General features: G+C 48.4%; 1 protein-coding gene across 2 annotated transcripts in view; it reads right to left on the bottom strand.

Moving 5' to 3' along the window:
• The window catches only part of OTUD7A (OTU deubiquitinase 7A), a gene marked incomplete at both ends in the record, with an annotated part of 196,413 nt that overhangs the window by 77,876 nt on the left and 104,588 nt on the right, over positions 1–13,949 (bottom strand). For both annotated transcript variants that reach the window (XM_082841749.1, XM_082841750.1), the window contains one exon: positions 10,300–10,518. In XM_082841749.1, the coding sequence (XP_082697875.1) occupies positions 10,300–10,518 (219 nt within the window). The remainder of the gene's footprint in view (positions 1–10,299; positions 10,519–13,949) is intronic.

Here is a 13,949-nt window from a genome sequence, read left to right on the forward strand (position 1 = left end):
TTCTATATAGAGTTCATATACATTAATTTATATAGAAATGCAAAGGCTGTGAATAGCAAAGACAAATCATAAGAAGAAAAACAAAGCTGGAGCACTTACACTGCATGGTAAGACTTAAACTGTGGTCATTTTGTTCCAAGGACAGAAACACCAATGGAACAAAATAAAGTCTGAGTCAGACCACACATATACAATCACCTGCTTTATGTCAAAGTTTACCTTGCAGCATAATAGAGAAAGAATTGTTTCAACAATGGTACCAGGGCAGTTGTGTAAACATATGGGAAAATGGACTTTCACCACATGTCACACCATATATAAAACTTATTTTTAGGTGGGTTGTAGATTTAAATGTGAAAGGCAGGAGTTTTTATCTTCAGAAACCTGGGGTAGGCAAAGATTTCTTAAACCAAAATAAAAGTTCTCAAAGTAAAGAAAAAAAAGGTAAATTTAACTACTTTAGTATTAAGATCATCTGTTCATTAAAGTGTATCAGTCAGAGAGTAAAAGGCAGCCCATAGAGTGGGTGGAGTCCGTGATACACATCTGATAAAGGACTCATATTCAGAATGTGTAAGGAGTTCCCACAAATCAATCAAAAAGACAAAGGTAAAAATGGGCAAAATCCTGAAAAGGCACCCAACAAAAGAGGATATTCAAATGGCCGGTAACATGAAAAGGTACTCAACTTTATCAGCCATCAGAAAATAGAAATTAAAGCCACTATGGGACTACCACACTTCCAACACAGTGACTAAAATGGAAAGACAAAAAATGTGGGCTATCCAGAACCCTCAACAGTGGAAGAGTGAATTGGTACATCCACACTTCAGAAAACTATTTGAAAAACTGTTATAAAGCTGAATATATGTAAATCCTATAATCCAGCAATATTGTAATAGGGAAGAAACTTGTATTCTATTACAAATGAATCACTAAAGGGAAGTTTCCTCTAAGCTTAAATTATACATAATGGCCCATCTCTGCAAACCCTGCCTCCCAGGTAATGAGCATTAAGCTAAAATACCTCTGTTTAGCTCACAGGAAACATCCTGACCAGGCCCACCTGTGAATAACTGCTGGAGGAAGAAATTAACACCTCCCCTCCGGAGGCTGATGGGAACCAGGAAGTGTTTGACTTTACTCCCTCCCCTTTTAGTATAAAAGAAGCCTGAATTCTAACTCAGGCAAGATGATTTTGGGGACGCAAGTCCACCATCTTCTTGGTTAGCTGGCTTTCCAAATAAAGTTATTATCCATTGCAGCTGGCTTTCCAAATAAAGCTGTTATCCCTTGCCCCAACAATTCATCTTTTGATTTACTGGCCTATTGTGCTGAGAGCAGTATGAGCTTGGACTCCATAACAATACCACTCCTAGGTATGTATCTTCAGAAACATATTCATGTGTTCATTGAAAACATGTACAAGAATTCCATAATGACCCTCTTTACAATAATCAAAAATTGGAAACAACCCAACTGTTACAGACTGAATGTGTCCCCCCATATTCGTATGTTGAAGCCCTAACCCTGGTGTGGCTATATTTGGAGATGGGGCCTCTAAGGGAGTAATTAATGTTAAATGAGGTCAGAAGGGTGGGGCCCTGATCTGAACAGGATCAATGTCCTTGTAAGAGGCACCAGAGAGCTCATTCTGCCTCCCTTTCTCCCCCGAGGGTCTTTCACAGGAAAGAACACATGAAGACAAGAAGGTGCTTGTATACAAGCCGGGAGGAAAGCCCTCACCAGAAACAGGATCAGTTGGCACTTTGACCTGGGACTTCCAGCCTCCAGGACTGATAGAAAATATATTTCTGTTGTTTAAGCCACCCAGTCTGTGGTGTTTTATTATGGCAGCCCAGACTGACCGTGACACCAAATGTCCATCATAATATGATGGATAAATAATTTGTAGTATGTGCACGTAGGCACATCTTGTTCTATTGCACTTGGCTTTAGTGAGCTTTTTACAAACTGAAGGTTTGTGGCAACGCTGCATCAAGCAATTCTGTCAGCATCATATTCCAGCAGCATTTTCTCTAACTGTGTCTGGGTCGCATTTTGGTAATTCTCACAATATATCAAATTTTGGTAATTCTCACAATTTGGTAATTCTCACAATATATCAAACTTTTTCATTATTATTATATTATTACAGTGATCAGTGATCTTTGATGTTACTACTATGACTCACGAAGACTCAGATGATGGTTAGCATTTCTTTAGCAATAAAGTATTTTTTAATTAAGGTATGTACATTGGTTTATTAAATATGCTGTTGCACGATATAGTATAAACATAACTGTTACACGCACTGGAAAACCAAAAAATTTGTGAGACTTTCTTTGTTGCATTATTTGCTTTACTGTGGTGGTCTGGAACCAGATCCAAAAAATCAGAGGTCTGCCTGTACATTGCAACATTAATTATGAGAAAAAATAAACTATAATTACACTTAACAACATGGATTCACCTCTCATACCTCTCAGGGACCAGGAGCGCCCCTGCTCCCCCTGTCACTTCTGAGCCATCTCTCCTCCCTCCAGACTTGCACCCTCCCTCTAGGGACCCACACCGGCAACATGCTGGGCATACTTAGCAGCATCAACTTTCTGTCACTGCCCCTCAGTCCTGGAGATGTGGGACCTTGGTGCAGGGACTGCCGGCCACCTCATCCCCAGTCACTTCCAGGGATTTGAACGAGTACTTCTTTTCAGTGGTGTCCCCAAGCATGCTTAATCCTTGCCCCCAGGTTGCTGTATGTCTGTACTGCATCATGTACTCCACGGGCTCTCTGCAGGTGTGTCTACCTCTGGCAGAACTGCATCTCTGTGCCAGGCTTGGGCTCAGGGTGGCTGATACACACTGGGAGATGGGGTCTGGGGCCCCCAGGCCTCCTGTGTGCTGATGGGAGGACAGAGAGAAAGTGTGACCTGAGCTTGAGTGAGACAGCGCCATTACACGAGGCCAGGCGTAGGGTTGTCCTGCCCAGAGGGAAGGGAACTCACTCCCGTAACTTACAGAAGCCGCTTTATCTGATCCCACTCTCATCCTCTAGACCACAGATTTCTTCTTTTCCTTCCCGTTCACCTCACGATCTGAGATACTAATGTAACTAGCACTGTCTCCCTGCAATGATTCAAGGCTCTCCCTGGAGCTTCTGAGAAATCAGGGAAAGCACGTACATTTTGGGGTGGGAATGCCACCTGAAAAGGTGCCCCTTTGATACAATTCAGACAGTGTTCTTGCCCAAATTCTCCTTCTAAGCCCCCTCCTCTTCACCACCACGCTCACCTTCTAGAAAATATGTCCCAGGGTTGGTCACCAATGTGTTCCCAGGTCAGGGAGAGGATGCCTTGGAAATCAGCATGTGTGTCAGATGACACTTCATTATCTTCAAAAACTTAAGCACTAATTAACTGCTCATATATGTCAAATAGGGCACCCCATGAAGCCAGGCTTAACCAGACAGAATCTGCTCCCATCAGACCCTAAGCCCCCTCCTCCAGGGGGGCTGTTTCCCCACCTTGCCCAGGACTCTGGACACAGGAGGGGAAGTACGGTGGTGTGAATTCACCAGCACCGCATGTTTCATCTTGAAGTAATCTTGCACACTAGAAGTCATCCTTCATCTAGAAGGAATCTTCTACACCTAGAATTAACCTTTTGTGATCTGAGAATTAATGCCATCTTCAACAAGGCATCTTCCCTAGACATGCTACCTTTCATTCACATTTCTTATGGGAAATTTATCATTTTCTAAATATCAATTCAGCCCACATATTCAGTCACACTTTTCACATAACTGAATCACAACAAGACTTAGTTATGTGGCTAGGGGATGGAAGGCAAGATTTTAGTGGTTTGATTTAAGTTTGGTCCTGGAAGTTAAGACTCTTACCCAGTTGAGACCATTCCTGGGGCTGTTAGTCAGCTGTGGCTACTATGGAAGATCACCCAGCTATGGTAAATGCCAGCACCTTCCAGCCTCTGGAGAACCAAAAATGGCCCAGTGCTATTCTAACATTTCCAGCTGGATCCAGAATGGGATGCCCAAGATAAAGGATTTTTTGCAGGAGCAGTGGGATTGAGAATATGGTTCAAAGTTCCTACTCCAAGCTTGGACAGGGTGGTAGTTCACATCTCCCCACACAATGACTTCATTTAAGAACAGGAAAAAAAAAACATGGGAATGAATACTGTGAATGTTAAAAAACAAGAAAGAAATCTTGAGCTCCTGCAGAGACGAAAATCAGATGAACATCACTAAGGGAAGGCTGTAGTATTACATAGTGGTGAGGGGCCATTAATCACTTATTCTGCCTTTTCCAAGTAACATGATAACAGGACAACTTAATTTGGGTGGTTACTGCATAGTTTAAAATAAGATGTCATATGTATCACAATGTTCATTGCAGCTCTATTTACAATAGCCAGGACATGGAAGCAACCTAAGTGTCCACTGACAGATGAATGGATAAAGAAGATGTGGTACATATATACAATGGAATATTACTCAGCCATAAAAAGAAACGAAATTGAGTTATTTGTAGTAAGGTGGATGGACCTAGAGTCTGTCATACAGAGTGAAGGAAGTCAGAAAGAGAAAAACAAATACCGTATGCTAACACATATATATGGAATCTAAAAAAAGAAAGAAAAAGGTTCTGAAGAACCTAGGGGCAGGACAGGAATAAAGACACAGACATAGAGAATGGACTTGAGGACACGGGGAGGGGGAAGGGTAAGCTGGGACAAAGTGAGAGAGTGGCATGGACTTATATACACTCCCAAATGTAAAATAGATAGCTAGTGGGAAGCAGCCGCATAGCACAGGGAGATCAGCTCGGTGCTTTGTGACCACCTAGAGGGGTGGGATAAGGAGGGTGGGAGGGAGACACAAGAGGGAGGGGATATGGGGATATATGTAAACGTACAGCTGATTCACTTTGCTGTACAGCAGAAACTAACGCACCATTGTAAAGCAATTATACTCTAATGAAGATGCTAAAAAAGAAAAGATGTCATTTTGCTTGTCACCCATGAAGACACTTAGATGAAAGAAAACAATGGGACAATTCTCTAGCAGAAAGATGAGCACATTTTTGCCCTAAATATGACCCTGTGATTCCCTTTAATATCCCTGCCCTTCTGCAGCCACCCCACACACCCAGGGCCACTGACCTCCCTTCTCTGGGCATCACTGTGCTGTGCATGTGCTTCTGAGATTTCCTCCAATGGGACTGTGATGATTTGCTCCTGGTCTGTCTCCCTTATGTTTCTGCCCATGCTCCAGACTCCCTCATCCACCTGGTACCCAACAGTGCACAGGGCTGTGTCAGGGGTGCTGTGGGAGGCCCCTACGATGGGCATATCCCTCCTGCAGATTTCATCCCACACTAACTCCCATATTTGCATCCTTAGCCCAGACTGTTCCTGAGCTCCACACCCACATTTTCAACTGGACAGCAATTTTCCAAGTCTCACCAGGATCTCAGACTTTGCTTCTCCATCCCCCCCAACCCCTCCTCCAAAGGTCTGCATCTCTGCACAGCACCACAATCTACCTATGTGCTAAAGGCAACATTTTCAGGGTCACGCTCGACTCCTCTCTTTCTGCCATTGCCCCATCCAATCCATCAGCGAGACCTGCAGGTCTTTCCTCAAAACAGATCCTGCCTTCACATCTAGCTGCTTCTTATCACCTCCACTGCTGCCCCCATGGCGCTGGGCTAATGCAGCAGCTGCCCGCCTCGCTGTTCCTGCTCCTTTTTCCTCTGCAGAGTCCACTCTCAACACGGCAGCCAGGACGTGTCAGTGTGAATCCAAACATGTCACCACCCCTTCTCAAAGCCCTTCCGGGGCTGCACAGCCTCCTTACTGTGAACCCCAAGGCTCAGGAGTGTTCCCTGGCCCCTGCTACCATTCTCTCACCTTCCTTTCCAACCCCTCCAGCCCTCACTCCATCCGCTCCCGTGTCCCGCCTTACTTAAATGTGCCAAGGCTCTGATGGTGTCCATGGCTCATTCCTCCCTGCTCTCAAGAGCCCTGCCTCGTGCTCTCTCCCTCCACTTCAGAGCCCCTACCTCATGGCCTCACGCCATACTGAGGGCCTACCTTATCACCTTTCTTCCCCACTAGAACTTCGCCTCCATGAGGGCAGCAATTTCACCTGCGTTGCTCGCAGCGGTGGGACACCCAGCACCTGGATGGGGTGTCTGTGGGAGCGCAGGTCAAGCTTGCCTTGGCTGAATCTGCCTTGGCAGCTGTCCTGCCTACAACTTCAAGTTGGAAGGAAGTGAGGCTCCAGGGGGCCTCTCAGCTGATTTGGGATAAGGCGGGGCTGGGCTGACTCACATGAAAACCTGCACATCTTAGGGCTTCTCTGCCAGATCTGCTCCAATCCAACTCTACTCCCGTGGAGACAGACTCAACACCACAACTCAGAGGTGTCCCCACACTTTCTGACCTCTAGACCTCAGTGTCCCGTGTGTGCAGTAACTGCTGTATGCAGACATGCCTCTGCCTTTGGATCCATGAACTCACGGGAGCATCACACCATCTCATCCTCACTGTGGGGGTGTTCTAAAGGGCTGCCAGAGGTTACTTTCCAAACCGAGAGACCCATGATCTCTGCGTCTTCTTATGTGTGAATGCAGCAGGATAACCCGGTTGAGAAACAAATGCTTTCTTGCATTCTCATCTTCCTTCCTCTCTCAGGAGGTCAGCGGTTTTATGTCCTGAAAATGTGGCCCTCCTGTTGTCCCCGACTGTCATGGGGTGGGAGTATGTCATGCCCTCCGGGGTTTTAAGGCCCGAGGAGAACGGCACTCCCTCTCCTGTGGGTTCTGTGGGAGGTGAAGCTTCACTGCTCGATACACAGACTCCTCAAACAGGTGGGGTTACCCATGTGCCTTGGGGAGCTGGAGGACCATTCTGGATACCCAGCCTACGCTGGGCTCCGAGGGAGTGGAGCTGGGTCCCTGGGAGGGACAGCTGGACCATAGGCAACACAGGCCATCTTCTTGGCCCATTTTCTTTCTTTTTTAAAAATTTGTTTATTTTATTTTGTTTTTGGCTGTGTTGGGTCTTTGTTGCTGCATGTGTACTTTCTCTAGTTGCGGTGAATGGGGGCTACTCTCCGTTGCTGTGCGCGGGCTTCTCATTGTGGTGGCTTCTCTTGTTGAGGAGCACAGGCTCTAGGCGCGTGGGCTTCAGTAGTTGCAGCATGTGGGCTCAGTAGCTGTGGCATGCGGGCTCTAGAGTGCAGGCTCAGTAGTTGTGGTGCACGGGCTTAGTTGCTCCACAACATGTGGGATATTCCCGGACCAGGGCTCGAACCCGTGTCCCCTGCACTGGCAGGCGGATTCTTAACCACTGTGCCACCAGGGAAGTCCTTGGCCCATTTTCTGGACCACATGAGCCCTGGGTTCCCGTCCAGCCCCCGGGGAGGGGGACGTCCCCCACCCTGAGGCCCTAGGACAGAGTTTACATTTCCTTCCAAACACAACTTGAATTATGTCTTGAACAAGTAGATATTTTTCTCTAAAATTTTTTTGACATCTGTATTTCCATCTCCCATGAACACAGTAAATAATATTGATTATCAATGGTTGATTCACAGCGATCCGAGCACTAATTACTGGACCGAGGAATGGACACGCTACACCTGGCCACAGTGAGCAGCTTTTTCCCTACTGTTCCTCGGTGGAGTTCTGTCTGCCCCACGGAGAGTGACAGCAGGGCCCAAGGGGCGCAGCCTGGGCCACCTCCCAGCGCCTGGCCTCCTCACTCAGCTGGGGTGGGGGGCTGAGAGGGACTCGCCGGCAGTATCTCCACCAGGACCCGGCACGGAAAGAGCCTGAAGGATGACCGGGTCTACTGCTTAAAGAGCTCAGAGAAGTTGATGGACAGTGGTGGTGGCGGGGGGAGAGGAATGAACGTGTATTCTGCCCTCTGTGATTTTCCAGTCCTCACCTTCCTGTCCTCGTTGAACCCTGACGTTCAGACCCTCCCTGCCCAGGATCACATTCCTGAAGGCCGGGGCACCAGTTGGCCTCCCCAAGGCCTCCTGCGGCACTGACGGGGTGCTGTCCGCAGCCCCGGGTGGGCCACCCTGCTGTCCCTTCTCTCCATCCTCTTGGCACGTGACGGAAATAAGGTACTGTGGGTGAATGTAGCATCTTAACTCCTTAAGTTTGGGTTTGTAAAAGGTGTTTTCCAAAATTGGATAGTTAGGGTAAAATAGCACCCTTTGAAAATGCTGGTCTGGAAGGTCAAATGTAAGTGATAAAAACTAATAAGTGATTTATGAAAAAAACACACAAGAGACCTTCCAAAGGAGCAAGGGCTCTTGCTGAGCATGACAAAGCTGGAGGAAAAGGCTGGCACGGTGGACTCCATGCCCTTTACCAGGACTTGAGCTTTATTTTTTATTTATTTTTATTTATTTTTTATTTATTTTTTTTTTCTGGTACGCGGGCCTCTCACTGTTGTGGCCTCTCCCGTTGCGGAGCACAGGCTCTGGACGCACAGGCTTAGCGGCCATGGCTCACGGGCCCAGCCGCTCTGCGGCATGTGGGATCTTCCCGGACCGGGGCATGAACCCGCGTCCCCTGCATCGGCAGGCGGACTCTCAACCACTGTGCCACCAGGGAAGCCCTATTTTTTATTTTTTTAATATTTATTTATTTATTTGGCTGCATCAGGTCTTAGTTGAGGCATGCAGGATCTTTTGTTGTGGTGTCTGGGCTTCTCTCTAGCTGTGGTGCGTGGGCTCCAGAGCGCGTGGGCTCTGTAGTTGTGGTGCGTGGGCTTAGTTGCCCCGTGGCATGTGGGATCTTAGTTCCCCCACCAGGGATGGAACCCGCGCCCCGTTCATTGGAAGGCGTATTCTTAACCACTGGACCACCAGGGAAGTCCCAGGACTCAGCTTAAATGAGGCAGCAATTACCGGTGCTACTGGCAACGCTTGGGGCTGAACTTTTTCAAGGGCTCGGCTGCTGTACCCTTCAAGAGAAATTAGCTCATGAAATTTTTTCTTTCTTAACCTATACCAATTTTCCCTTCTCTATGAATAGTGACTCTTTGGTTTAAAATATCTCATCTGATTTACTCTCAAAGAGTCATCTTTAAAATAACCAGCCTCCAGAAGGAGGGCTTTAAGATTGCAGGTAATCTAGAGAGGCTGTTTTCTGTGTGTCGATCAGTAAAAGACCTGGAGGTAAGACAGAGCCAGGTGTGGGTGTCGGTCTCTGGGTTGCTTCTGGCAGCTGTGCAACAGCCGAGAAAATGATTTTTCCGTGGTCACAACATCAGATCCAACACAGTTATCAGGATTGCAGATCCTATTCTCAAAGCAAACACGCCACGGGTGAGGCCCCCGAGCCCTGCGCTGAGACTTATGCTAGGCAACCGCCAGGTTGCCTAGCATAAGTAAGGCCCCACTAACCACCGTCCCCTCTTTACCTGTGTGGATTTTGTGCCCCCATGGGAGATGCACAGGGGCCTGAGAGGAAGGGCGTAGCATCCTCTACATGCATGTCTGAGAACCCCCTGAACGTGTGACTGTGCAAAGATTTACAATGCAAATGATTATGAGTGAGAAAGGGGCCGCGCTTCTCAGGAAGAACAACATCTGTTGCAGAATTTGTTTGGAACTAGTTATTTTATCCTTAGGCACTCCAAAGAAGACAAGTTTTGGTTTGCTCCCTGAATCCCATCCTCATCAGGATGTCAGAGAAACATTAAGGAGAGGGAAGAAACCAAAGTCAAGTTTTATGTTTCCTTAACCTGGAGGCTGGGGTGCCGGTGAGGGTGGGAGAGAAGCAGCTCGGTAGGGCACGTGCCATCTAACAGCTCAGACTCACCAGGCCGGCATCCATCTTCTCCAAGTCTTTGCAGACTGGAGCACTGAGGCTCAAAGAGGTCACCTAACTTGCCTGTGTCCACAGGAATTGACAGGGTCTCTTATTTCTCTCCAAGCCCAGGGTCTTTCTTATCTTTTGTTCTGCACCCAACTGGGGGCCAGGGATTGGATGGGAAAGGAGAGAAGTAAGGCAAAGCAGCCTGGGGCTCTCTTTGTAGGGGGGCTGACCTGGCCAGGCTGTATTAGCGACAAAGGGAACACTCAGGAGATCTGGGCACCACGTGGTCCTTGCTCCACATCCACCGGCTCCAGGCTAGGGCCGGGCAGGGCCCGCAGGCACCCGAGCCCGACAGCGTGTGGAGCTGGATCGCGCATCCCTCTCGCCCCCGCCCCTCCTCCCGACCAGGCGGACCTGCCTGGGGGGTACTTACCCGCCTGCTCCAGAGCCACCATTGTCGCCTGCTCGATCAAGTCTCGCTCCACGAAGCTCCGGAAGTCCTCGCTGTACACGCTCAGGTCCGGCAGCTGGAACGTGTAGATGGGCATCTCCAGTGGAAACTGCTCGCTGCTGCACTCGCTCGCCACGTGGGACCGCGCCAGGGACACGATGGCTGAGCTGGCGTGGGAGATCCCGCGCGAGAGTCGCTTCTCTGTGGGGGTGGGGGGAGGGAGATGAGGGGGGTTGAGAGATGCCGGCCTCTGCATGAGCACTCGACACATCCCACACGTGTGCACACGACACACGCACACACATGCTCACACACGTGGATGTACACACGACACACATCCCACATGTGACCATATACATGACACACCCCACCCGTGTGCACACATACACGTGCACGCACACACGACACACGCACATGTAAACACACATGACACACTCATGCGGCACACATACACATGTACACACACACACCCCACACACAGAGGCACACCCATGGACACCCATACACCCATTACCCGCCGCACCAGCCCTGCCACCCTCCCAGTGTTCTCTGCAGGCCTCCCTCATGCTGGGCTAACATCACCACAACCTGGCACATGGCACTTAGTCATGAAACCACTTAGAAGGAGGCTAAGGGTAAGTCCACCACACAAATACTCAGCATCCTTAAAGATAACCAGACTTGCTTCCTGGGTCTTAAGTTACATGGAATTCAGCTCAACAGAGCTGCCCTCCTCTGGAATGAAATGCTACACGGGAGACTGCCTTTGTTCTTATGCATTTATATATATATATATATATATATATATTTTTTTTTTTTTTTTGCGGTACATGGGCCTCTCACTGTTGTGGCCTCTCCCGTTGTGGAGCACAGGCTCCAGACGCGCAGGCTCAGCGGCCATGGCTCACGGACCTAGCTGCTCCGCGGCATGTGGGATCTTCCCGGACCGGGGCATGAACCCATGCCCCCTGCATCGGCAGGTGGACTCTCAACCACTGCACCACCAGGGAAGTCCGCATTTATATTTTTAAAGTGAGAAGCAATCTACTCGGCTTCCTCCACTGAGGCTTGTATTTTAAGATAGGTCACCTTTATTAAAGTTACTCTGGGAGACAGGAGAAGATGGCGGAGGAGTAGGACGCGGAGATCACCTTCCTCCCCACAAATACATCAGAAATACATCTACACGTGGAACTGCTCCTATAGAACACCCACTGGACGCTGGCAGAAGACCTCAGACCTCCCAAAAGGCAAGAAACTCCCCACGTACCTGGGTAGGGCAAAAGAAAAAAACAGAGACAAAAGAATAGGGACAGAACCTGCACCAGTGGGAGGGAGCTGTGAAGGAGGAAAGGTTGCCACACACTAGGAAGCCCCTTCGTGGGCGGAGACTGCGGGTGGCAGAGGGGCAAAGCGTCAGAGTCATGGAGGAGAGCACAGCAACAGGGGTGCGGAGCACAAAGCGGAAAGATTCCCGCACAGAGGATCGGTGCCGACCAGCAATCACCAGCCCGAGAGGCTTGTCTGCTCACCCAGCGGGGCGGGTTGGGGCTGGGAACTAAGGCTCTGGCTTCGGAGGTCAGATCCCAGGGAGAGGACTGGGGTTGGCTGCGTGAACACAGCCTGAAGGGGGCTAGTGCGCCACGGCTAGCCGGGAGGGAGTCCGGGAAAAGTCTGGAGCTGCCGAAGAGACAAGAGACTCTTTCTTCCCTCTTTGTTTCCTGGTGCGCGAGGAGAGGGGATTAAGAGCGCCGCTTAAAGGAGCTCCAGAGACGGGCACGAGCCGCAGCTATCAGCATGAGACCCAGCATGAGACGCTAAGGCTGCTGCTGCCGCCACCTAGAAGCCTGTGTGCAAGCACAGGTCACTATCCACACCTCCCCTCCCGGGAGCCTGTGCAGCCCACCACTGCCAGGGTCCCGTGATCCAGGGACAACTTCCCCGGGAGAACGCACAGCGCGCCTCAGACTGGTGCAATGTCATGCTGGCCTCTGCTGCCACAGGCTCGCCCGGCATCTGTACCCCTCCCTCCCCACGGCCTGAGTGAGCCAGAGCCCCCGAATTAGCGGCTCTTTTTACCCCGTCCTGTCTGAGCGAAGAACAGATGCCCTCAGGCGACCTACATGCAGAGGCGGGGCCAAATCCAAAGCTGAACCCCAGGAGCTGTGCGAACAAAGAAGAGAAAAGGAAATTTCTCCCAGCAGCCTCAGAAGCAGTGGATTAAAGCTCCACAATCAATCTGATGTACCCTGCATCTGTGGAATACATGAATAGACAACGAATCATCCCAAATTGAGGAGGTGGACTTTGGGAACAAGATTTATGATTTTTTCCCCTTTTCCTCTTTTTGTGAGTGTGTATATGTATGCTTCTGTGTGTGAATTTTGTCTGTATAGCTTTGCTTTCACCATTTGTCCTAGGGCTCTGTCCGTCCATTTTTTTTTCCACTTAAAAATTTTTTTCTTAATAATTATTTTATATTTTAATAACTTAACTTATCTTACTTTATTTTATTCTTTCTTTTCTTTCTTTCTTTCTTTCTTTCTTTCTTTCTTTCTTTCTTTCTTTCTTTCCTTCTTTCTTTCTTTCTTTCTTTTCTTTCTTTCTTTCTTATTTTTTCTCCTTTTTATTCTGAGCCGTGTGGAGGACAGTCTCTTGGTGCTCCAGCCAGGAGTCAGTGCTGTGCCTCTCGGGTCCAGCCAGGAGTCAGTCCTGTGCCTCTGAGGTGGGAGAGCCAACTTCAGGACACTGGTCCACAAGAGACCTCCCAGCTCCATGTAATATCAAACAGTGAAAATCACCCTGAGATCTCCATGTCAACACCACCACCCAGCTTCACTCAACAACCAAAAGCTACAGTGCTGGACACCCTATGCCAAACAACTAGCAAGACAGGAACACAGCCCCATCCAATAGCAGAGAGGCTGCCTAAAATCATAATAAGGCCACAGACACCCCAAAACACAGCACCAGACGTGGACCTGCCCACCAGAAGGACAAGATCCAGCCTCATCCACCAGAACACAGGCACTAGTACCCTCCACCAGGAAACTTACACACCCCAATGAACCAAACTTAGCCACTGAGGACAGACACAAAAACAACGGGAACTACGAACGTGCAGCCTGCGAACAGGAGAACCCAAACACAGTAAGATAAGCAAAATGAAAAGACAGAAAAACACACAGCAGATTAAGGAGCAATGTAAAAACCCACCAGACCTAACAAATGAAGAGGAAATAGGCAATCTACCTGAAAAAGAATTCAGAATAATGATAGTAAAGATGATACAAAATCTTGGAAATACAATAGACAAAATGCAAGAAATATTTAACAAGGACCTAGAAGAAATAAAGAGGAAACAAGCAATGATGAACAACACAATAAATGAAACTAAAAATACTCTAGAAGGGATCAATAGCACAATAACTGGGGCAGAAGAATGGATAAGTGACCTGGAAGATAAAATAGTGGAAATAACTACTGCAGAGCAGAATAAAGATATAAGAATGAAAAGAACTGAGGACAGTCTCAGAGACCTCTGGGACAACATTAGACGCACCAACATTCGAATTATAGGGATCCCAGAAGAAGAAGAGAAAAAGAAAGGGACTGAGAAAATATTTGAAGAG

This window comes from Leucopleurus acutus (assembly GCF_964270905.1).
Source record: "Leucopleurus acutus genome assembly, chromosome: 1".
Lineage (NCBI taxonomy): Eukaryota > Metazoa > Chordata > Mammalia > Artiodactyla > Delphinidae > Leucopleurus > Leucopleurus acutus.